We start from the raw sequence: 25,743 nt of genomic DNA, 5'->3' as shown, positions 1-25,743 counted from the left end.
AAGGCTAAAGGGCTAGGGCTATTCTAGGGTTACACTAGGGCTATAGGGCCAAGGTAGGGCTAGAGCTACACTAGGGTTGTGGTCATTTCCTCAAAAATGTGTCCAGCCAGCACCACGTGACCTATACCTAAGGGTTACCCTATTTACTGTACCACCCCTGTTATGAAGTTTGGTGTCAAGAATCACTCCAAATCATGGACCCCACAATGACTTAATGAAATTATTAAAGTCTGTACAACGGCACAGAGCAAACAAATGAGCAATAGAGAACAGGGGAAGGAGAGAAATGACTGATTATTCTCAGAGCCCTGAACTGTTCTGAAAACACAATGATTCACATGACCTTATAAGAGAGGAACATTATTTATTTGAAACTATAAATCAATGATCAATGGACACCAGTGTTGCCAAATTGTGTCAAAGAGGAGCGGAAAGTACGGAAAGTACAGTACGTCCCCTCTGTCACCCGGATCATGGTGGCCTTGGTGGGAACCATAATCTGATGACAAAATGCATGAGGTCATATTAAAAATGATCATCAATACTTTATTTAACCACAGCTTAGTTTGAATGAAGACGAATAGTAGACATAATAAAATAGGGTAGAACCAAGGACTTCTAAGCCTTATAATCATTATATGTGCCTCAGAGCTGTTTTCTGCTACTGTAGGTTAGACACTAGATGGCGCTATAACTTTAGAGGTGGGTGAGGATAGAGGACAGCTCTGTATGCTATCTGTCAGATCTTTGTTTATTTTAATAGTTTCAACACAACAGTAAATATACGGTAGTGCAGGACGAAGAGAATTTGCATCTAGTTTTGAGACTTTTGTTTTTGTGGATGAGGAAGGCTAATGGGGCTAATGAGGACTATGACAATCCCTGTCACTGTCTCTCTCTTTCACTCACACTCACACTCACACACACACACACACACACACACACACACACACACACACACACACACTCCTTTCTCCCCTGAGGTTAGGTGATGGTAGGGATGTTCAGCTCTAGGTGACTGTGCTCCTGGGTCTCTGGAGGATAAGACAAGGTCACCATGTACAGTAGTGAGTTTCTCCCTACCCAGACATAAAACTTGACCCACGACACACACACCAGTTCCCCAAACACACACTTACCTGTGTGGACAAAAACCTCACTCTACAGTATGCAAATTACCATGTTTAGACACTGAACAGGACAGGTTGCTGCTAGGTGTGTGTGTGTGTGTGTGTGTGTGTGTGTGTGTGTGCGTACTATATGTGTATGTGTGTGTGTGTGTGTGTTTGTGTGAGTATATATGCGTGTGTAGGCATGTGTGTGTGTGTGTGTGTGTGTGTGTGTGTAAGCTTGTCTGTGCGTGCGCCTCAATAAAAAAAGAAACACTACAAACAATACATGCTGTCAAGTGTTAAGCCAAGAAAACAAAAAACATCCAAAAGTAATTTATTAAACTGCATGAACAAGCCAAACATCTGCAGGTGAATTCAAAAGCCTACAGGCTCAATCAAGCATCTTTCTAATGGGAGCTAATCTCTGGCAATCCCCAAATACATGGATCAAATAAAGTGTGTGTAGTGGTGGATGAAAAAGCAAAACAGTCAAGACTTGATTTGTGGTAGATTAGTGAGAGGGGGCTGTTGTTGTATGCACGTTCCTCTCATATTTTTAGGAACCACTGCACAGTTCAACAGCTATAAAAACTCATTAACAAAACACAAAAACAGACCTTTCCATTAAAGTTGAAACCCGTGACAAAATCTAACACATCATGGTGTGATGGTGCAAAGTCAACTACCTTTCTAATGGTTTCCTGGACTGAAAATTACAGCTTTCAATGGGTGGGTTTAATAGCTTATATTATGGGTAAAACGTGGATTTGGAAATTCTTTGCAGGGTCAAGTGTTATATGAGGTCATGACAATGTTCACAATGGTAGCTCTCTTCAATGCGAAGCCTCAACAAAATCATCATCAGGCCTCTCTTGAAAAATAGATGTTTATTTTTATTCAATGTGAAACTAATCTGGAAAAAAGGCTAAATAAACTCAACCTTTTGCATGACATGGAGCTGCAGGAGGTCATGAATGTACTCACAGCTTTGCCTGGTAGGCCTCTCTCCCCTGGACCGCCAGCTTTGCCCTGCAGAAGGAAAGACACTGATGATACAATAACCAGCATGGCAGTTCTAGAAAAGATACTGATAAGTGAACCATGATATTAGAATTCATATCCCCTTCATTTTTTTTAACTTTTATACAATAGCCTAAATCATGACCAAATTGATGCATAGTCTCTAGCTCAGAGGCCTGATGTTTTATAATCGGTATGGTAACAGTTATCTACAGTAATAGTATGTGGTATTATTAGACTATCAATGTACATGCCCCTGTTCTCCTCACATGTGCTGGCCATGCATTACAATGAGCCCATCCTCCGATTTCTACCTCCACCAGCCTCCACTGATTAGGCTGTTGGTGTACAAGCACCTGTTCTCCTCTATGTGTTCTATGTGCTGGCTATGAATCATGAATATACAGTAGCCCATTGTCCATAATCATATTGGACACGCTTGTGGATTATGGTGGAGGTCCCTCAGTTCAGATCCCGCCCGGTGACATGCTCTGTCCTAACATGGACCTATCCTCTGACCTCTCTGTTCGGAGGACATCAAAGCCAGCGATGACGCAGGTCGCCTGCCTTGCCATGGTAACATCCATTACACTCATCCAGCCTCATCCAAAATGATAAGCACCTACAGCACAGCAGTCAAACTGTAATTTTCTACCTCAACTTCACTAATAGTCCGGCTGTTTTAATGGGTCCCTGCAGGGCTTGTGTTTAATGAAAACCCTGTCCTTCTAAGGAGACGGTGACGCGAGCATATCTAAGGCAGGGGGGGGGGTCGTTTTCATCCTGAATAAAGAGGGCACCAGATTGATTACAGTTAAAATACAGAGCAAGGCTCGTTTTTGATGCTGCACCTCTTTATTGACTAAGCTCAGGTTTCGTCACAGTGAGCTGGACGAGGTTTAATTGAGTCTGGGCATAACTCGATACAGCTCCTCTAGTCCAAAGAATGGCACACTCTGCAAATAAAGCCCTAATGAAAGTCTACTGATCTCCCGCGCAGATCTTAACAGCACTCTAAACCAAAAGCTTATAGTGGCCGAAGGCTAACCTTTTCACTCACATGCTGAAATACCATATGTTAGGGAAATTGGAGGAGCTTTTTTCCATGACTCTTCAAACGAGCATGTTAACTGTGATGTGGTCTAGAGAAGGGTCATAACCATGAGGGACACTGGCCAGTCATTGGTCAGGCAAACCTTAAACTGGCCTATCATTGGTCAGGTGAACCTAACGCTGGCCTATCATTGGTCAGGCGAACCTGACACTGACCTATCATTGGTCAGGTGAACCTGACGCTGGCCTATCATTGGTCAGGTGAACCCGATGCTGGCCTATCATTGGTCAGGTGAACTTGACGGTGACCTATCATTGGTCTGGTGAACCATGAGGGACAGGCTGGAGAGGCTGTATTGTTTTGTCATCTTCAGCAGCCTCCAGCCTTTCCCAAGTGCACTCAAACTAAGAACAAAGGCCTGTGCCGAGACACACAAAACAACATACGGACACCTCGTTGAGAAGACACACACACCCAAATATGTTTTTGGGACACACTGTGCTTGATGTCAGACAGGAAAGGAAAGTAGGCACTTTGAGGTAGACCTCAAATTAACCTCAACATAAAAGAGTACTCACTATGAACCCGGGTTCCCCTTTCTTTCCACCGTCACCCCGTTCTGCCTGCAAAGAACAGAGAGCATTTGAGAGGCAACAGTGTGAACAGGTGAACGACAACACAACATGCAGTGAGACTCAGAAACCCTGTTCACACAGAGGCATTTCCTGGTAATTTACCGGTATTTTACTGTTACCGTTGTCTGTCTTTCAAAATGATCTGGGACAAGGCATACCACAAAATCTTTTACCTGTGGCATCTTTTACTGTTTACCTTTGGAGTTTACCATTATCTCTGTGGGAATCGGAGTAGAGTCTGTCAGGTAAGAAGAGGACACAGCCACCTCCCACGGTGTGTATAGGCCAGGGGAGGCTGATGGAGGTAGAAATTGGAGGACAGGCTCACTGTAATGCATGGAATGGAATGAGGTACGGTATCAATGTTTGATACAATTCCTCATTCCATTCCATGCATTACAATGAGCCCGTCCTCCGATTTCTGCCTCCGCCAGCCTCCCCTGGCGTGTCTAGTGTATTGTTTTACCTTGGTGCCCTGAGGCCCTGGTTCTCCTAGCAGACCATCTGGACCCCGAGGCCCCTAGGATACAAAAACACAGAAGCTTTAGACATCGCAGTCTCCACGGTAGTTTACAAACCACTCAGCCATCACATAACAAAATCACACACACACACACTCACCCAAGCACCCACCCACACACAGTATGAACACACACCCATACTCCCACCCACGAAGCATGCGGGAAGACTAAAATGGGGGCGTATCAAACATACACACACAAAATCCTGTAGACAGACACACACACACATACATACACAAGCATTTCTAATGTCAACAGGCTGAGATAAATCAGGTTGTACAGTATTCTGTCTCTACATGGAGGGATACCTGGCCCCCTATTCCATTCCCCCAAACATTCCTGCTGTGACACCCCCCCCCCCCAAACACACACACACACACACACACACACACACACACACACACACACACACACACACACACACACACACACACACACACACACACACACACACACACACACACCCTGCAGCCTAACATAGTTTAGATAGTCATCTGGAAAAAAGTAGTCATCTGCAAATAAGAGCCCGTCTCTGCTTTGATGCCCTTCCTGTCTGCTTCCTGTTTGCTTGGCCTGTTGTGTCTGCTTCTTGGGCTGTCACTCAAGATTCCTGGCCATTCACATTCCTCCTATGCCTCCCAGGTAGGCTTTCACCACCCCTCCCTATAGTATCTCTGTCTGTCTGTCTGTAAATCCCTTCCTTTCTCTCTTTCATCTCCCTTAAAACAAAAAGCATAATCCTAGCCACATATTCAATCTTACAGTTCTAAACACTGGTGGAGATGGTAATGATGTGGCTGAGATGCTAAGGATGTAGCTGAGAAGTTAAGGATGTAGCTGAGATGCTAACGGGCCATCCTTTACAGGTCATCCGTTACTCAGTGTGAACATACACGCTGCAAAGTACAAGTCCAGGACTTAATCACACAGTCAATGGAAAATCTGCACTGAAGTGGATTAAGCTTAATCTGTGTCTGGGAAACCAGCCCTACAGTAGATTAAACTAAGTGTTTCCATTGGATTAAGACATGCACCAGTCCAGGCCAAGGATACAGCAGGAGAGTACATAAAACACATTAACTATTCAGCGCAGCGAAGTGAGGGAGTGTATCTATTGGGCTCCATCACAGATGGGCAGATATCCACCTGGCTGTCAAGGCCAAGCTAAACGAGAGCAGAGCCACCACTTGTGAGGCCAAATTAAATTAGACTAGAGCAGGGATAAATCTCATTCGCTGAAATTGATTTTTCTTCAAATATCGTACTTGCAAACCCAACTCTGTACACTCAAAGATGACAAGGGTGAATGGCTCATTCAGGGAAGCTAACAAGCAGTGCTTGTGCCCCAGGTATTGGAAATGCCAATGAAATGGTTCAATGAGGCTTTGTAATGTACAGTAGCCTCTACACAGAATAAAGTTGTAGAAATCAGAAATCATGAATCACCAGAGACAGGGATAGGAAAGGCAGTAGATCATAAAATTATTTGAATGTGCTTCTTGATGACCTACGTATATTCCCCTTGAGCTACTGCAGCTAATAATTCACATGGTTGCGTAAGATCATCAAAAGAAGTAGTCAGCGAGACATTTCTGTAGCACGCGTGCCATATTGCATAACTTGATTGAGTGGAATGCTTTATTGCTCTCCGGGATACTATATCATCGAGAGAGAGAGAGATAAGACGGATGAGAGTCACACTACCAACTATTCAGAGAAGGCACTTTCGGTTTATCCCAGTTCACTTCCTAAACTAGGGTTAGTGTGCCACGTTTTATCGCCGAGACTGATTTCTTTATAGCTAGGTTAAACAGTTAGAGGAGTAGATAAGGAGATAAGAAGGGGTTAAGATAACAGCTACTGTGAGATTGCCTCCAGAACTGGCACACGGTTGCACTGTCACAGTTGGCTGCTGTACAATATCAGAAAAAAAGGGTTCCAAAAAGGGTTCTATATGGAACCAAAAAGGGTTCCAAAAGGGTTTCTCTATGAAACCAAAAAGGGTTCCAAAACGGTTCTACTGTACATGGAACCAAAAAGGGTTCTTCAAAGGGTTCTCCCACTGGGACAGCTGAAGACCCCTTTACGGTTTTACTGTAGGTACTAAGCGTGTACTCTGTGATGCTGTGGTGTTCCATCTCTCGTATGAACAGTGCTGCGCTGGAACATGCATGTTTACGTCTGCCAGCTGCTCCATAACACCTCCATACGTACATGGGATTACCGTTACTACACAACCCTGGCATGTCACTTCTCAGTGGTGGTTTCAGGATAGCTTTAACTGCTCCAGCCGGGAGTCTGTAGAGGGATCACAGATGTCGGTGACGGGTAATCTAAGCCTTAACTACAGTAGGCCTTAACAAAACAGGAAACGCAACCAAGCAGCAGACGCAAATACAGATGATAGTGTACCAAACAATGTACAGATGCTGGTGTGTTTGTGTGTGTGTGTGTGTGTGTGTGTGCTTAGAGGACGGTTTTTGTATTCTGTATACAGTACCGTATAGATGAGGGTATCTTGTTTGTGCAAAAAGGCAGACAAAAGAAAAACACAGACAATACTGCGCAGCACACACTAAAGTTCAGACTTTTACTGTTAGAATCTCTGGTAAAAAAAGGCTCTGAGTCTGAAGGGACAGGAAAGGGAGAGGATGTGAGAGAGAGAGAGAGAGAGAGAGAGAGAGAGAGAGAGGGAGAGGGAGAGGGAGAGAGAGAGAGAGAGGGATAAGAGATGGAGTGAGAGAGCTAACGGACGATGGTGAAACCGCGACTGGGGAACTCTGCTTCCCTCGTTAGCACGTCTCCCCCACGTCTCCCCCACGTCTCTCCCACATCTCCCCGTCCGCTGACATAAACACACATGTGGTTGGAGCCCTCCGGCCCCTGGCACCGTAGGCCGGGCTGGCACGGGGGTGCCAACACACACTGGCACCAGAGACCACGAGAGGAACTCTACTCTACTCTAGAAGTCACTGACGCAGGTACAGTATTCAGAAAGCATCCATCATTTCGTGGACAGATTCACAGTGAATGTCGGAATCCACCAGGGAGACTACTACTACAACTTCCCACTATAAATCACTACCAGAATATTACAGGATTACAGAAGCCCTTCCTCCCTGCCTGCCTGCATCCACAGCTGTCTGTCTCACACTGGGTTTTTTCACAGCAAACACATATACACATTCATCTACAAGAGAGTTGCCACTAAGTCTCTGCCCACGCTACAGTGCGGTTGAAAAACCTGCCCACTGCAAACTGATGTAAAGTCAACACAGTCTGCATGGGAGGACAGCTCCCAGCTCTTTAATCCTATACCAGGGGAGGTAGGCATCAGAGGACGGGCTCATTGTAATGCATGGAACGGAATGAGGAATGGTATCAATCCTCCCATGTCTACCTCCACCAGCCTCCCGTAGTATAGGGCTACAGACAGAGAGCTGCCCCTGCTGTATCCCCTATATACTGCCTCTACCGCAGCTGCCTGAGAAAACACCTTCTGCACTTTCACACAATAGACACGAGTACATACTGAGGTTTCAACTGTCACCATGTCAGATCCGTCATTCACTAAGTCCAGGGTTTCCATGTGATTTAGCAGTCTAAGCGTCATACACATCTCTGCCACCAGGGGTCTCACCAGCTTGACATTATGATTGAGTCCTATAGTATCGTCTCTGATTCACTTTTTAAAGCACTCATAAACAATGATAAGAGTCTATCAAGGATCATTGCCTGAGTAAAGAATCAACAGTTTTAATGGACTTAATATATTATCTGGAGATGAAGTGGACTGGTATGACACATAAACATAAAACATAAAGTCTTTGATGAGTCAAGGCTTTTATGGTATAGTAACTCAGGGTTAGGCTCCTGTTGTCCATCATTGTACCTCACATCATTAACTCACAAACTGCCAAAATATTCTGGAACACTCACCACCTAGAGTACCAAGCGTTTTATGTGGTATTTACCTAGCAACAATACTTTGATTGGCTACAAAATGAAGCATCATCATTTATGCATTTTTGGTGAATAAAGTCACCCTTGGCACTCAAGAATGTTGACAATTTGGGTGACTTTGTTCACCCTCGGAGCTAAATGAGTTCACGACACATGGCGTAGAACAGATTGGGGTAGGAGTTCTCTTACCCTTCTGCCCTTTGGCCCCGGCACCCCTGCAGTACCCCTCTGCCCTTGAGGACCCTGGGGGAGATAGAGAGAGAGAGAGGGAGAGAGAGAGAGAGAAAGAGAGAGAGAGAGAAAGAGGGGGGGGGGGGAGAGAGAGATAGAGAGAGAGAGAGGGAGAGAGAGAGAGAGAAAGAGAGAGAGAGAGAGAGGGGGGGGAGAGAGAGAAAGAGAGGGGGGAGAGAGAGAAAGAGAAAGAGAGAGAGAGTGAAGAGAGAGGAGAAAGGGAGAGGTAGGGAGAGAGGGTGAGTGTTAAATTCAGTTGCAATGCTAAATAGGGAACAGTTGACACTTAATCTAATCAATGACAGAACACACTAATACACAATTAAAACAATAATACACACGACTAAATGTTTCAATATGTAAGAGGGCAAACGGTCATCTGTATAACACCTGTTCTTGAAATGGTTTGTAACAGTCCAGCAGTGGGTGGATGCTGTATTAGAGTGTTTATACTGAGTAAATGAGGCGAAGAGTGCACCATCTACTCTCCTGTATATCAAATCTCTCAACTCCCTCCAGTCCAAATAAGCCAGAGGAAAGAACTCTTGGACCTGTAGTGTATACAGTAACAACTACCCTTCAGAAGTCCAGGGTTTATACAGGGCCGGTCTGTAATGTGGGAAACAGGCACATCCATATCAAATCTCCAAACTAAATCTAAGTGTTTATATTAGGACGAATCAAGAGTACAGTAGGAGCACAGATAATGTGCTACACATCTTCCTACTCAGTCTAAGTATTAATCTGGAGATTAAAGAGGTCACGATAGCTATCTTAGTCATGGGGAGGGGGAAGAATAAGGGAGTCAATGTGTTTAATCTCCTCACTCCATTAAGTTGAAATGTTTATTATGTGGCACAAGTCCAAATGAAGAGGAGGATAACAGTTCATCTGGCCCCACAAGTGCACCCGGTGTAAGTGCGGGAGAGAGAGAGAGCGTGTGTGTATGTGTGTGTGTGTGCACGTGTGTGTGCATGTGTGCGTGTGTTTGTGCGTGTGTGCATGTGTGTGTGTGTATATGTGTGTGTGTTTGTGTGCATGTGCATGCATGCATGTGTGTGTGTGTGTGGGCATACATGGGTGCGTGTGTGTGTTTGTGTGGCTTGGTTGAGGAAGACTTACAGGTGCTCCTTGAAGACCAAAATCGCCAGGTCCTCCTGGTACGCCTGGATACCCCTTGGGCCAAAAGAGAAATGACAACAAAGGACAGACAGTTAGAGAGCAAAGCGAAGGAAATGAAAAAGCTGTCTGTTCAAAGAACAATGATGAAACTGGTGTAACAAGCAGGGTTTGAGCCCGAGACCTCTCACATAGATGCCACAGATGCAAACCATTATACCAAGAGGTCATCCTCATGGTACAAAGGCTATATCTGGGTTTAGAAGTCACACAGGCAGGGCTACATCATCACAAAAGCGTGATTCCAAACCACCTCTGCTACACTAGCGTGACCACGTAGCTTGTGAGTCAGTCTCTCTCTCGCCCAACGTGGTAGGTTCAAACTCCGTCCAGAGCCTCAACACAACAAGACACAACCAAGGGCCAGGAGGCAATGAGAGCATGTGTGTGTAATCCTCCCTTTGTGTGTCTTCCCCCACAGTTAACTCCTATAACGCAAAACAGCTGAAACTGTAAGAAAGTCTTCAAACGTCTAATCCTTCTTGTCATCTCAAAACCATCATCTCACAACAGAACCGAAGCAGGATCTCAGAAAACCCACTCTTAAGCGCTGAAACCGATGCCGAATCATTCATGAGCCGTTGACATTGTGGTCTCGCCTCTCTCCAGTAGTGGCTGGGTGACAGGGCGGGCCGGTGTTGCCAGGGCCACCATAACTCTTAACTCTTCCCACAGACAGACACACAGACCGTATGGGCTGCATCCATCCAGCCAGTACAGGGCAGGAGACCAAAAGCCACAGACCTGGAGCCGTTCCCTACAGGACCAGGGCCTGCCAGGGACCGGGGCCAGCCTCGCTCTCCAGATAGAGAGAACAGTACAATGTAGCACTCTCACTGACACAGTACTGTACTACTACACTAGAACACGCACGCAAGCAAGCGTGCACTATGAACGACACTAGAACACCACTAACACTCACAGCACCACAGCACTAGAACACTCACACACACACACACACACACACAACACTATAGCTATCACTGACACGGCGTAAAAGTGTCTTTAAAGAACAACTCCATACAACACTGCTTACTTGTGAAAATCACCACGTCTTCTTCATTCACATGCACTACTGAGAGCCACAGGTCATGACTGTAGAAGAGCATTCACAGACAGGACCTACCGTAGCCTACAGAACACAGCTAACAACCACACTAACAATACAGGACGGACTGAGAACCTGCAGGCTACGATGACAACAATATACAGAACCCACAGAGAGGGAGCCTGGGAGCCACATACATGGAGCAGTGGTGATACCTACAGTTGGGCCATAGCTACAGTACAGGGGAGGCTGGTGGAGGTAGAAATCGGAGGACGGGCTCATTGTTATGGATGGAATGGAACCATTCCATGCATTACAATGCAATGCTCCGATTTCTACCTCCACCAGCCTCCCCTGTACTGCGTTACAGTCCATTCACAGATGGGCAGAAACAGGTATCTGGATGGATCTCTAAACATTTGGGACTGACCTGCCATCAGTTTAGGGGTTAGACGTTAACCAGTGCGTAGATGTAATGTCCAGTCCTGGTACTTACCATAGAGCCCTTCTCCCCGGGAGGACCCAACGGACCTGCCGGACCACGATCCCCCTGGGAAACCAAGCATAGGAGACAGGTCATTAACACACACAAGCACGTCCTCATACACACACAAACACACACACACACACACACACACACACACACACACACACCCCGACAAGGTTGAAACATCAAACCCCAGCGCTCCACTTAAGGGGTCTTAAAAACAGTCATGAAAGAGAGAGAGAGCCCCCTTAAAACACAGTAGGCTTCAGTGCCTGCTAGGAGGGACGGATGTAAACCTTCTAGCGTAGAACAGGCCTGCATAGCTGAGCCTCTCTCTCTCTCTCTCTCTCTCTCTCTCAGCCTAATGTGTCACTGGTGTTTTAATCCTCTGTTCTCTGGTCATGACCGTACAAGCACCGGTGCTTCCCTCCCCGTAACCAGGCCTAACAACTGAACAGAGAATAGTTTCACAGCTCTGTATTGGAAACATCCTGTCGAAGTCCCATCAGAGTGCGTAATTGGATTAAATGTATTTAATCTGAAAGGAATTTGTGGGCTGACAGGGTATGGCTGGTGCTGACAGATGGACCAGGCGGTGTAAGGAGGGGCTGTTTGAGGTGCACTGGTGTAGGTCTGACAGACTGTTTCGCAGCAGACGTGTCCCGACACAGAAGGGGCTTCTGGGTAGGCAGGCAGAGTCAGCACCCAAAAAATACAGTTATATGGCTTCAGTCAACAGCCAGGTAGAGGGGAAACTGTTTTCTGTTGTGTTTGGAGAGCCGGTTGGAGCTGAGTGTTGTTATCAGCACAGGAACTTGGGCAATGGCCTCTAGGGCCTCTCCTGGTACATCATGAACAGTTAAAGTTACTGATGTATGTGGGGTGCGTGACCTTGTGTGTGTGTGTGTGTGTGTGTGTGTAAGGCTGTGGTAGTGTGGGGTTATTCAAAAATGGAGTTAATATATACATATTCATGCAGTGCAGTGATAGCTGTGTGATGGCTGTTTACCATAGTGTTATTGGTGTGGATGTGAGGGTCATGGGCAGACCGTGCTTAGTGTTTGTCTAAGCATCTGTGTCAGGCCCTGTGGGCCAGGCAGCATGGCTTTTTTACACAGGGCTAATTACAGGGGTCTACCAGAGAGAGCCTTTAGGGGCCCCAGGGCTGATGCACGCTGACAGCCTAATGGCAGGGAAAAAGCACATTACCTTTTCACCAGCATCTCCGATCCCCCCAGCAATCCCGATCAGGCCGGCAGGACCCTGCAGAGGAGAGCAGAGTGGAGAGAGAGAGAGAGAGAGAGAGAGAAGGGTCAATGGTCAATAACACCCACCCACATGGTCACTCTGGGAAACCAAGCATAGGAGACGGGTCATTACACACACACACCTATACACACCTACACACACACACCTATACACACCTACTCCCACACACACACATCAGGCAAAACTATGTCTATGAGAACAGACATGATCCCCACTCTTTGGACTCATTTCAAACCCGCTGTGACAGTTGGAATGTAGAAGGTCATAGATTACAATGTAATGATGATGTAAGGATGGGGTAGAGAAGCACTGCTCTCTCATGCTAACAGAGGTACAGTACAGAAAGGTGATCTAGAGGGGAACTTTAATCTGTGAAAGTTGAACATAATACTGTACATGAGCTGTAAGGCAACACAGTTAAGGTTGATGTATTTGACATATGCTGAAATGAAATATTTCATGTTCTATGAACAAGACTTGCCATATCACTGATAAGAAATACTCATCGAGCCATTTTCTTTTGTAACTATAATATTAACTCCATCATTTTGTCCTGACGACATTGTGTGGTATGTTATGCCACCGAGCCCTGTGTTCCAGAGGAGGCTGGCGGAAGTTGAAATCGGAGGACGGGCTCATTGTAATGCGTGGAATAGAATGACATCCTCCGATTTCGACCTCCACCAGCCTCCCCTGCGGCAGAGATCCGCTCTGACTAATAGACTGATGAAAATGTCCCGCCGACCTTCGCACAACGCACTTGAGGAACGTTAACGAAGAAAAACACTGGCTAATGTAAATACGAGAATACATCTGAAGAGAATAACCACTTCCAGATAAGACGTCTGGAAAAAGGGCTGCGGTTTTGGCCCGGTACCAGCCCTCTACGGAGAGAACCGGCCCCTCCAGAACCACCGAAGAGTACGCTGTACGCTGGTGAAAACATGGTCCGGTTTCAGGCCAAACCCGCTAAACCCAAAGCGGTTGTGGTCGTCATTGTACGAGGAGGCAAAAAATGTGCATCGCTGTATTTCATTCATAGTAGTACAGAGAGAAGTACTTGGATGACTTTGTGTATTTGTAAATTGTTGTCTTCTTTTCTAATCCGTTCTCCGTGTTTCCATCACGTCTTACTCACTAAGAGAGGGCCCACATCTGGGGCCGGTTAGGAGTGGAGAGAGAGAGGGCTCAGACTAAGACCAGCGCGGGGCTCAGGACAGACAGACAGAGACAGACACAGAGCCGGGCTTCAGACGACACTCCTGGAGTTTATTAATTGGAGACGGCAGGAAGAGGGGGAGGAAGAAGAAGACGGGGGGGGGTGGGGGGGGGGGGGGGGAGGGGGTTTCCTGGAAAAAAGCAGACGCCAGCATGGACGGATGCTCGATGGAGAACACGCTGGATGCAATTTGGCCGGAGGTGTGAAAGACGAAGGCATGCGTCAAGCCTGCTGTCCTGGGTCGTTGGACCAAGTCCCTGAGTGTGTTGACACTAAACGTGTGTTTCTCTGGTTCTCTCTGTAGCCAAACACACTTGGTTATCCAAGCCCCGTGGAGCTGAACGATCCAAACAAAGTGATCAAAAAAGACAGAAAAACTACGTTCCTGGTTATTCTCAACCATAAAAAATGCAGAGTTGCAATTCCTGAGTTTAGTCAACATCCATACAGCCAGGAAACAAGAGTACAGTAGAGGAGCCGGCCGCAGAAATCCAACTGCGGCGATGTGAACACTGTCTCCCGATTCCACAGAAAATCCCTTAATTGGTGCATGACGTGGGACAATATGGTCTCCCGTAGTGTTTTAATGGTAGGAAACGGGTTCAAGGGCTTTTTCTCCTGTGAAAGGGCCTCTTCAGACGAGGCTCTTAGTGCTTCGGCAGCAATCTGTTTTCTCAGGAGATCAGACGTGTGTCATCAGCTCAGGGTTGTGAGCAGCCAGGAGACTCACATAACCATTACAGGATCTGTACCTTAACGCAGGAAGACACTGTCTGTCACCAGCAGTACCGTTGAGGTTCATTCATTCTGTCTCTCTCTCTCTCTCCTCTCCCTCTCTCTGTACATACTGTACACACAGGTGCACATGAGCAGAGTGTAGAGAGAGAGAATTAGTTGCGGTTCGTTCACTCGCTCTCTCTCTCCCTCTCTCCCTCTCTCTCTCTCTCTCTCTCTCTCTCTCTCTCTCTCTGTACATACACACAGGTGCGTATACTGTAAAGAATCAAAGTGTAGAGAGAGAATTAGAAACAGGTTTCAGAGCAACCTGTTGATGCCCTCAGCAAGTCAGAGGTGGTTTCATTTTTATTAGGGTCCCCTGAAATGGAACACTCCAACAGCCAATCCAATTTGGCAAAAATATTCCGCCAATAAATGATGGGATTAAAGGCTTTATGGGGAACAAGTGGTACTGGGAGAGAGGTAGTGAACATCAGCAGCACCGGGCCCTCTGCACTGACCCAAGGCTAACCTGGACTCTTCAACGTTCTCTCCCAGCCCGTCCACATCTTATTTATTTGGAAAGTGATGTAATTGCGTTCATTAGAGCCTCCATATGTTTCAGGGGGCTTTTTTTAACATAGCCCCTGCGGCCCCTCTTTGGCTTCAAAGGACACTACAGTCTGTGGTTAGTGTGCGCTTAATCCCTCTCATATGTGTGCTCATACGCAATACAAGCACTGCATGTTTGGTGGCCTGCGCTCCACAATGCTCAGAATGCTAATATTAGCGTTGAGGGGCCTTCGTAGAGGCTAACGCACTGAGATGTTCAGTTGGGGGGGAAAAACACGTCGCTGTGTTTGTGTTCAGCATCAAAAGACTAACTGGACCATAAAAAAAAAGAGAGAAACTTTCTTGAAACAACACAGTTTCACAGTTAATGATCCAATCCAGAGTGATTATTTCACAGGGTGATTATTTTACAGATGTTTTGTGTGACTGGTCGGGCAACGGGTGTTTTGTTCCATTACAAGCTGAGGTTCTGTTAGTTGTCATAGATGAATGCAGTTCGATTGATAGATTGGGGGCTTCAGACAATTGCAGACGAACATTTGTTTTGCATTTTTCAGAAAAATAGTCTTGCATGTGTCTTGGGCAACAACAATTATATTATATTATAACATTATATACAGTTGGTTTTGTTCAAGGCAACTGTTAAATTTACAACACATCTTTTGGCACGCAGAAACAAACAGATAACCCAAATTAGATCACTTCCACCAAAAATCTCTCACTGTAGTTCCTTATGTTTGTAATCTAATGATCGTCCAATTTCCTTATAAAAAAACCCTAAACACTAACATGAATATGCTGCATGAAGCAAACTCTCGTTAAAAGTGGGTCAGCATACCAGCAAGACATCAAGAGAGAGACTGATATAAACTTCCTTTACCCCCCCCCCCCCCGCCTCCTCCACACACACACACGCAGACACACACACACGCACACACGCACACACACACACACACACACACACACACACACGCACACACACACACACGCACACACACACACACAAAAGCCCTCTCACATCTCCACTCCTCCATCAGTGTTCTCAGACTAATGAAAGCCAACCAGACTCTTCCTATAGAAGGACTTAATGAAAAGCTGTCCTCAGCAGGAAGGGGTGTAATTACTGTAGTAACTGTACAGTACATTAAACAACTGGAAGTGTCGGATAGCTAGCTCTGTGTTTGCTAGCTCGTTAGCTGTTGGCCGTGCAAAGTCAGCTAAAAACACCAGACTCACTTGCGGTCCGATCTTTCCAACGTTGCCCAGGTCCCCTGTCTCCCCCTGAAAACAGGAACAAAACAAAATAGTGCTTGGTTAGCTTCCTGTGTGTTCCGACCCGGGCCCCCTGATCCACCACGCCACCCAAAAGCACAGGATTCACACGGGATTTAAAACAAACAAACCGAGAAAACACATATGGAAATGTTCTTTATGTTGCACGCGTCTAAATGTTGCTTTCCGCTGTGGGTTGCTATTATGCATAATGACAGCCTAGGGAGAATTCCTTTTCTTTCTTAATGAGACACTCTACAAGTTTATGACCCTACCAACCAACCCCCCCGCCCCCCCACCCCCCGCCGCCGACACACACCACACCTTAAATGCACAAACTCAGCTCATTCACCAACACAAGGACACTGACATTCATAGGAAAACGCATTCCTGTAATTCCCACCAATACATTTCTGACGCACGTCACCAGCCTTGCGGTGAACACAAACAACCAATTAGAGCCAATAAAGTAACGTGAGGAACGAGTTTGGAATCCTGCCCTTCGTTAAATCGCTAGACCTAAACCTCCAAGCTCAGAGCGGGCGCTGATCGTGCCATGGCGATTAGATAACGTGTTGAAATAAAGATGGAGGAATTCACTCCTGGCACCCTGGTAATTGCACGTTGTTCTGGAATCGTTCCGGTTAACCTGCTATGAGACACTTTTATTTATGATTTATTTATTTATTTGTATATAAGGAGAGGTGGAATTTCACCCTCCTATCGGATTAGGCAACTTCGTTTTACATGAGTGGCGGGAATTGAAAGGAAAAAGATGGTAAGATGGAAACCACCGTGTCAGTAAATGAACTGGATCCATCAACACATTGTTGGCTGGGAGGCTGGTGGATTTGGACATGGAAACTGCAAACGTCAACCGTACGGTATAACAGGAGGACACAATGTCTGCTGAGTAGAATACACTCCTACCTTCAGTCCCTCTGGGCCGGGTTCACCTATGTAGCCTTTCCTTCCAGGTCTTCCCTATATGAAGAAGCAACACACACACACACACGCACACGCACACGCACACGCACACGCACACGCACACAGACACATACGCAGACACACACACATACAACACACACACACACACACACACACACACACACACACACACACAGGATTATAGGTTGCCTAAGATCTCAATGTTCACATCTCATCTGTGTTGCTTCTTGATGAAACACCTGAGTGCAATTTAACATTTAACACATGAGAGAGCAGTGTGGTGAATGTGAAAACATGTGGTGTCTATGTGCCGCAGGGCAGGGGGGGACGGGGGACCAGAGACACTTACAGTGGGTCCAGCACTGCCAGGTGGGCCGAGGGGTCCCTCATCACCCTGGAAATCACCAGAGCAGTAGAGTACAGTAAATACAGCTGGAGTTGGTGATCATCACTCTGCAGGAACACCAAACAACGCCTACTCTGTCCCAGCCCATCTGCACACATCTACTAACACCATTGGTCACGCTAAAGCCTGTGTGTGTGTGTGTGTGTGTGTGTGTGTGAGAGTGTGTGTCTGTGTGTGTGTGTGTGTGTGTGTGTCTGTGTGTGTGTGTGCTCGCATGTACGGTATGTGTGTGTGTTTGTGTGCGTATGTGTGTACTGCCATCGATCACTGTGTTCTCCCTAGTCCTTAGATTCTTTCTCCAGTATGTTCACCCTGCCAAGAGCAGAGCTTAGCAAATGAACCCATGAAAGTGGTCAGCAGCGTGTGTGTGTGTGTGTGTGTGTGTGTGTGTATGAGAGAGAGAGCTTAGTGTCATGATGAAAGTGGTCAGTAGCATGCTTGACTTGTTTCTCCTCTTTGTAGGTGTTCTGCTCTGTGGCATCTGCCCAGTGTTTTGTGTATGTGAGTGTGTCTGTGTGGATGTGTGTATGTGTGTATGTGTGTGTGTGTGTGTGTGTGTGTGTGGTGGTTCATAGAGCTTCAGGGCAATAGTCACAGAACTATGCAGCGTTTTCTGACAGGTGGTGCTTTGAACCCGTGCCAGGAAACACAGCGAGGGGGCCTCTTCTGCACCAGGTATCGGGGTGCCAACACCGTAAGACTAGCAACACAATGGAAAGGTGTACGTATTGCCAAAGCTTCTGTTGGCTTTTTTTTTTTTTCCACTGCTGGAAAACTCCCGGTCCTTGTTTTTATTAGCACCCAGCCTTGAATCATTATGACTTCATACAGTGGAACATGCCCTGAGAGAGAGAGAGTACACCACCACAGCCCGGCCGAGCAACCTCCAGCTGAAGACTGATTGCATGCAAATGCTAGAGTCTGTACTGTCCGTATGTGTGTATGGAGGGATTGCTCATCCTTCATCATGAGGAGTTTCCTAATCAATTTGCGAAGCACTTTAGATCCTGTGCCTGCATGTCCAGGTGTGTCTGTTGCAGTGTTTTGAGTGTGTTCTAGAGTTAGTTAGGATCTAAGGGAGAATGGATAGGGTCTGAGTGTCTTAGGAGATGAGTCTGACTGTACCTCTATCCCTGTTGGCCCTGGTGGACCCTGCGGTCCTCTGGCGCCTTGGAGACCCTGGAACACAGGACGGGGAATCGGATTGGCGTGTTAGAAACGTGACCGCGGTGAGTCAATCAAAACAGACGCGTGTGGAGTCGACGATGGTCTTCAGACCCATGATGACTCAAGACTCGAGACGGTTCTTCGTTGTAGAAACACACGCGAAACAAAACAAAGAACAGCGTGGCTTTTCTTTACCTTGGGTCCCGATGGGCCGTTGGGTCCAGGCACACCTATGTCACCAGGAAAGCCCTGAGGAACAAAACAGGAGAAGAAAGAAGATGATCCACCCCTTTCTATGACTGTCGTGAGTCAGAAGAATGATGAGCTTGATGCCGCACCTTGGTTCAACATCATCTGTAGGTGTACAGTACGTACGTGTGTGTGTGTGTGTCTGTGTGTGTGTGTGTGTGTGTGTGTGTGTGTGTATGTGTATGTGCACGTATGGGAGGGAAGATTATGTGCTTTTAATAATACTATCCATGGGGCAACCAACAGTCCCAAATGTATTCTAGAATAGCATCTGCTATACATCTGCATGGGAGAGACAGGGTCAGCCTGGCTAACTTAAAGGAGCCTGATGGATGTACACTGGAGGCAGTGATGGATAGGGATGTGAGGTGAACACTGTCAGACACACCTGTCAGGACTCAGTCTCTCACTTAGAGCCAGGCTGAATGGGGATGGGGATGGGAAGTTGGTGAGGAGAGGGAGAAGGAACGCAGGCCCATCAGATTTACAGTGGTGACGTTTTAATAGGACAGAGGAGGATTTACACGAGGGGGGGAACCTTTCTGGGCTTTCATCTTGATGAAGCAACAAACAATGAAAAACAACCGCAGTAAAGTAGAGTTATAACTGAAAGTTATTGGACGGACAATATAAAATGTGAGACTTTCCCATGTGTGCTGGGACAGCAGCGCATTTGACCACAAATCCGACATGTTCTCATTAACTTTTCTCATACCTCACAATATTCCCAACATCTGAAGGAACCGTTATACTAGAAATACATCCAAAACCGATGTGTTACAGGGCTGAAGGATGAGCCAGCCATGAACCGCTAAGTGCCTAGATCGGGTCCAGGCCAGCAAACCTCAGACATTAACTATAGCTCCGTTTGGCCAAGAGAGAACAAGCTCTTCATACCACAGCCAGTGGACTGACAGTACAAGCAACGGACACCTGGCTAACTAACTACTCTGGAGCAACTGTCAAGTCTTCCTGGCTTGCTTTTATCTGATGTAACGCGTGTTATAACTTGTGACCCTCATAACACGCACTTTAAACTGTCATAACCTTGAAACTTGCAGAAACAGAAACAGAGACAGAGACAGAGACAGAGACAGAGACAGCGACAGAGACAGAGTCACACACACACACACACACACACACACACACACACACACACACACACACACACACACACACACACACTTCCAGATCATTTATGGTAGCTGTGTCACTTGGTTGATTCTACTCCTCAGTACCTTATCAGTATCAGGCTTAGTTAGTTTCCTATTAAGCTGACACAGGGCAGACCATAATAACCATGGATGGGACAGGAGCTGCCATAAAAAGGCCCTACTGTTCGCTCTTACACACACTAATTGGAGTGCAGAGAGTGATTGTGTTTTATGGACGCGTCTGTGTTTAGACTGGTCCGCTGCATGTTCCTTTATCTGTGTGACTGACGGTGGGTCGGTTTACACCCTGACCCCCAGATGAGAGGTAGTGACCCAGTCCAACAGCCCAGGGAGAGGGATGCTATGTCATCTAAAACAGCTGCATCATACAACTTGTAATGACCATGGATACGGTCTAAAAGGAAGGATACCAGACTATAGTTGTTTCAAATGGAACAAGTCTCAGGGTCAATGGTCACGCCACAGTCGATGTCAGTATATACAGCTGACACACGCACGTGCACACACACACACACACACACACACACACATACACACGCACGCACACACACACATACATACACACACACACGCACACACACACACACAGACTGATGGGCCTCAAACCTCCCCACTTGAGCTCTACTACTCTCGAGTTAAAGGGGCAATCTGGGATTGGTACAAACATTTTGGGACTTTTAAGTGAATTGTTCATAACCATTGATTCTTGAAGAATAGTAATGCTTAATAAGCTTAGTTCATCTGTTTCACCTGATCAGTACCCAAAATATAAAAACATTTTTTACTCCATTGTTTATAAACAATGTAATTGTAAACAAACACTGTTTAGCTTCAAACCACATGGTTAAAACTATAATTCTGATCTCATGGGTGGTCAGTCCTTGCATCCACAGCTCTGTCTATGAAATTTAGAGTCAGCCTCAAGGGGTGGCAGGGTGACCGCTTTGTTGTTTGTTTGTATCCCAGATTGACCCTTTAAATAACCACCAGAATTGGACAATTAATACACATCCCACAAGTACATGATCTGGAACTGTATATGTACTGTAAGGCTCTTTGGTTACAAGGTTAAGTTTGTATCAGTGGTGCGCTTGCATGACACTTGTTGACCAACATCTTCTTTTAAGTGTTGAGCTACATTGATCTGTATCAGAGGGTCAGTGGTTTAGTGATATGGTCTGATCGTGTTCTCTTACCTCAGGTCCCGGTGGGCCGGGCTGTCCCTGCGGTCCAAGCTCACCCATTTTACCCTTTCAAGAAGAGACAGACAAAATAAAGAAACCATTAAAACAAAGCATCTCTCTCTCCACCTCTACTCCCTTCTTTCTTCTTCACACACACACACACACACACACACACACACACACACACACACACACACACACACACACACACACACACACACAATGGGGCAGATTAAATCTTGGCTCTCATAAGCGTCTGTTTCTGTCTCTGTTGTTAGTTTCCACCACAGCATCCTTTGACGGTTGCCAATGTTTGTGATGAGGCACGCCGTGGGTGGTGCGAATAATCCAAACAAATGATCGTCATATTGTCTTCCAGTGATACCACGGTGACTGCCTGTAGTCTGCTGAAATGTCACCGTCTATGAGAGTTCTAGTGGACGTGCCAGGGCAAACACGAGTCTGGACAGATGTGGAGGGCACCAACAAGACAACAGCCTCAGCTTTGAAATACAGTACACTGGGAGTGTTTTTACAGCACATTCACTGAATATAATAACTTGCTGTTCTCTACACTCATCAGCACCCATGAAAAGGATCAGAAGTGATCCAGTACTGTAGACAACAAAGCAATGCTGTGCAGCTGAATGCTCTGTGGAACTACAAAACACTGTGGAACTATAAAACACTGTGGAACTATAAAACACTGTGGAACTACAAAACACTGTGAAACTACAAATACACACTCTCTTTGCCTATAATGGACTGTGGACCCAACAAGTGCCAGAAATACTCCAAACGCGTTGTGAATGTGTCCTAATTATTTTCAGGCAGCTACAGGCTGTTAAAAACTCACAGCAGGTATCCTGCTAAGGCACTATAAGTGTTTACTGAGCTCATTGTATCAAGGTGTGTTAGTAATGAGAGAAAAGTAGAACCACACGTACAAGTGGTCCTGGTTTCCCCCGTAGTCCTGTAGGTCCAGACAAGCCAGCAGAACCCTGGAGAAAGGGGGGGGGGGGGGGCGGGGGGGAACACTGAGACTCTTCATCATCGCCATGAATTTACTTCACACATACACACACACACACACACACACACACACACACACACGGAAACACACACACACACACACACACACACACACACACACACACACACACACACACACACACACACACACACACACACACACCATTGTTTGGCAACAGTTTGTTTTTTTCACACTGATTCAAAAAAGGAACACATTTCTGTCCCAACTTAATGAGCACCTCTAGGCTGATGAGAAACATACCTTGTCACCTTGGTAACCAAACTCTCCTGGTTCGCCCCTTAGTCCTGGTTCCGCCTAAATGTTGCAGCATCACACAGAGATATAACACAACCCCCTGCTCACCAGAGAACAGTTAACAACACATTCAACTGTTTTTTCTTCCTGTTCTACCCATAACAGGTTTCCATCCAACTTAACCCATAAGAAATACATCAAACAATATGGCAAATAGTACAGTAGCATCAGGGGAGGCTGGTGGAGGCAGAAATTGGAGGACGGGCTCATTGTCATGCATGGGACGGAATGAGGAATGGCATCTCAAGCACCTCATTCCGTTGCATAAGCCCGTCCTAACAATTTCTGCCTCCACCAGCCTCCCCCGAGCAGCATGCTAGGTCAATAGATTGCATAATTGTTAAGGAATAATAAAAAAACACCATCCTCCAACACTAAATATGGATTTTAATTCAAATGTGGACCACACATCTACAGTACACTTTGCATGTTGTTTTGCAATGTACTGCTATATCAAACAAATCCCCTCCCCTTGTATTAGTCACCCCCCCCCCCCCCACACACCCCCACCCATCCAAAATTTGGCCTAGGAGTACAGTATACAGTATACAGTGCATTACATACACTACAATAATAGAAATATTTAGATCACCTTATCACCTTTCAATCCAGGCAGCCCTGCTCGTCCACCAAGGCCCTGTCAGAAAGAGAGAGGAGAGAGAGGGAGAGAGGGAGAGGGAGAGAGAGGGAGGGAGGGAGTCCTCAGTGTCTGCCATTACCACACAGGGGCCTGACAGAGGAGACAGGACACAGACAGAGTGGTGAGGAGAGGAGATGAAAGGAGAGGAGAGGAGGAGAGAGAGAGAGGAGAGGAAGAGAGAGGGGAAGAGGAGAGGGGAGGAGAGGAGTAGAGGTATAGAGGAAATGAGAAAGAGAGAAGAGGAGGAGAGGAGAGGAGTAGAAGTATAGAGGAAAGGAGAGAGGAGGAGAGAGAAGGGTAAGAGGAAGGTTTGTTACCGGATGTCCCACTATGCCAGCCATTCCTCGCGGTCCCTCAGGCCCTGGGTCTCCCTGTGGAGAGAGAGAGGAGTAAAGTGAGTCACACACACACACACACACACACACACAAACACACAAACACGCACACACGCATGTACTGTATTTTACAGGGCCAGGGTTTTATCAGCCAGACGTTGAAGGACGTGTTTCACAGGAATTGTCCAATGCGTCCGTCCCCCTCTTGCCAGCCAGTGTTTTGACCCATGCTGTTTCCCCTCCGGCCTAAACAGGACATTCTTCTGTGTCAACACCTTTGACGAGATCCAAGCTGTGCTGCTGACACTATATTCTCGTCCATTTGGGATTGGCTGTCCGTGCTAGCTCACGCCCCGAAAACCACCTCTGATTGGTTGAGACCGGGTGGGGGGTTAGGGTTACCAGACTGTAAACATTGGAGTGGACATTTCCCATTGCAGACAGACAGTAGAGAGACACGCATTATAGGATCTTCATCAACAGATGGTGGTGATAATGATGATGATTATTATGGATATTATCATTGTAATTATCATGAAAATGAAGATTATATTGCGGAGCCACTTCCACCTACACCTAGTTCTGTGTGTGTGTGTGTGTGTGTGTGTGTGTGTGTGTGTGTGTGTGCGTACGTGTTTGTGACCGAGGGCCAGGGCTCTAAGTGGTTCCATGCAGGGTCGAGGCCTACCGGTGTGAGTCTGCTTCACATTAGCGGACTTTGAGAGGATTGTCACAAGCCCTGGAATGAAAAGCAGCTCCAGCAGCACAGCAGGGACCAATACTGTACGATACACGCACACACACACACGCACACGCACACACGCACACACACACACACACGCACACACACACACACACACACACACACATAAAAACACAACAGTATGCCCCCTCCTGCCTAACCTCATAGAAGCAGAACAGAGGCCATTGAAAGCATGAGGGCTTCTTCACGTCATAGTGGTTGTATTGGCAGTAGTAAATCACTGTTTGTATGGAAACTGCAGAGAATAGGTGCCAGCAGCTGCTGCACTTCATATCAATTAAGAGAGAGATTGTACTGTAAACATCCATTAGACCTGCTGAGTTTCACCAGTGATTTCATCAGACAGATGAGTAGTGATTTCACTCAAATAGCTGTTTTTCCACCTAACTCTTATCCATGGTTGGTGGGGGTGGGGTGAGGGTGGCGGGGGGGGGGGGGGGGGGGCTGTTGAGAAATGGGGGGTTTGAGAAATAGCCACTACTTTAGGTTCCCAGTCCCAGTCTGCAGCTGTGCGGTAATCTTCCATCAAAATGATCAATATCTCCAGTCTGGCTAAGATGCAAAAAGAGATATAGAGAGAGAGATAGATAGAGAGAGAGAGAGAGAGAGAGAGAGAGAGAGAGAGAGAGAGAGAGAGAGAGAGAGAGAGAGCACGAGGGAGAGCTTCTTGCGATGTCATAAAGGACATGTGGGTTTAAGGGATTGCTCCATCTGGAGCCAGTCATCTGGCCTGGTGTTTGATGGTGAGGTTCTGCTGGCTAATGGCACTGCGGGATGAAGACAAATCGCACGCACTTCGTAAAAAATGCTTTCAACTGATGGCATATGAAAAACGACAAGCCGTGGTTGAGACAGTGGGAGGGTGAAACACGATATACCCCCTTCCCGCTCTCCGCTCTCTCTCTCTCTCTCTCTCTCTCTGTCTTGGTCCGGGCCAACCAGGTGATCCAACACATCAACATCCCACACAGGGCTACGGAGAAGGAACCACTGACAAGATGGACGCCGCTTCCAAAGGGGGCTTTGAGATCATCCTCTTATGGTTTGGCGAGCCGCAAAGACAAACGGATGATTAGGGACTTGACGAAAACCACATTGGTTGCATTCCTGTCCATCTCGCCTTAACACAAACACTGGAGTGCCTTCAGAAAAAAAATAATCGAACAAAACATGAAAAAGCCATGGTCACGTAAGAGTATCGTATAGCTAACACGTTACACACATCAGA

At 46.5% G+C, this 25,743-nt stretch overlaps 1 protein-coding gene across 1 annotated transcript in view; it reads right to left on the bottom strand.

Annotated features, from left to right (window-relative positions):
- Window positions 1-25,743, bottom strand: part of col24a1 (collagen type XXIV alpha 1 chain) — a 90,631-nt gene that overhangs the window by 23,850 nt on the left and 41,038 nt on the right. Inside the window, exons 15-31 of the mRNA XM_083672150.1 lie at window positions 23,735-23,788; window positions 23,370-23,414; window positions 22,724-22,777; window positions 22,377-22,430; window positions 21,442-21,495; window positions 19,017-19,070; window positions 18,780-18,833; window positions 17,598-17,642; window positions 17,231-17,284; window positions 16,265-16,309; window positions 12,460-12,513; window positions 11,260-11,313; window positions 9,659-9,712; window positions 8,495-8,548; window positions 4,288-4,341; window positions 3,765-3,809; window positions 2,097-2,141 (exon numbers count right to left, since the gene is read on the bottom strand). Of these exons, the coding sequence (XP_083528276.1) occupies window positions 2,097-2,141; window positions 3,765-3,809; window positions 4,288-4,341; window positions 8,495-8,548; window positions 9,659-9,712; window positions 11,260-11,313; window positions 12,460-12,513; window positions 16,265-16,309; window positions 17,231-17,284; window positions 17,598-17,642; window positions 18,780-18,833; window positions 19,017-19,070; window positions 21,442-21,495; window positions 22,377-22,430; window positions 22,724-22,777; window positions 23,370-23,414; window positions 23,735-23,788 (873 nt within the window). The remainder of the gene's footprint in view (window positions 1-2,096; window positions 2,142-3,764; window positions 3,810-4,287; window positions 4,342-8,494; window positions 8,549-9,658; window positions 9,713-11,259; window positions 11,314-12,459; window positions 12,514-16,264; window positions 16,310-17,230; window positions 17,285-17,597; window positions 17,643-18,779; window positions 18,834-19,016; window positions 19,071-21,441; window positions 21,496-22,376; window positions 22,431-22,723; window positions 22,778-23,369; window positions 23,415-23,734; window positions 23,789-25,743) is intronic.

This window comes from Argentina silus (genome assembly GCF_951799395.1).
Source record: "Argentina silus genome assembly, chromosome: 6".
Taxonomy (NCBI): Eukaryota; Metazoa; Chordata; class Actinopteri; order Argentiniformes; family Argentinidae; genus Argentina; species Argentina silus.
The sequence above is the reverse complement of the archived record's forward strand: the minus strand, read 5'-3'. Positions and strand labels throughout refer to the sequence as shown.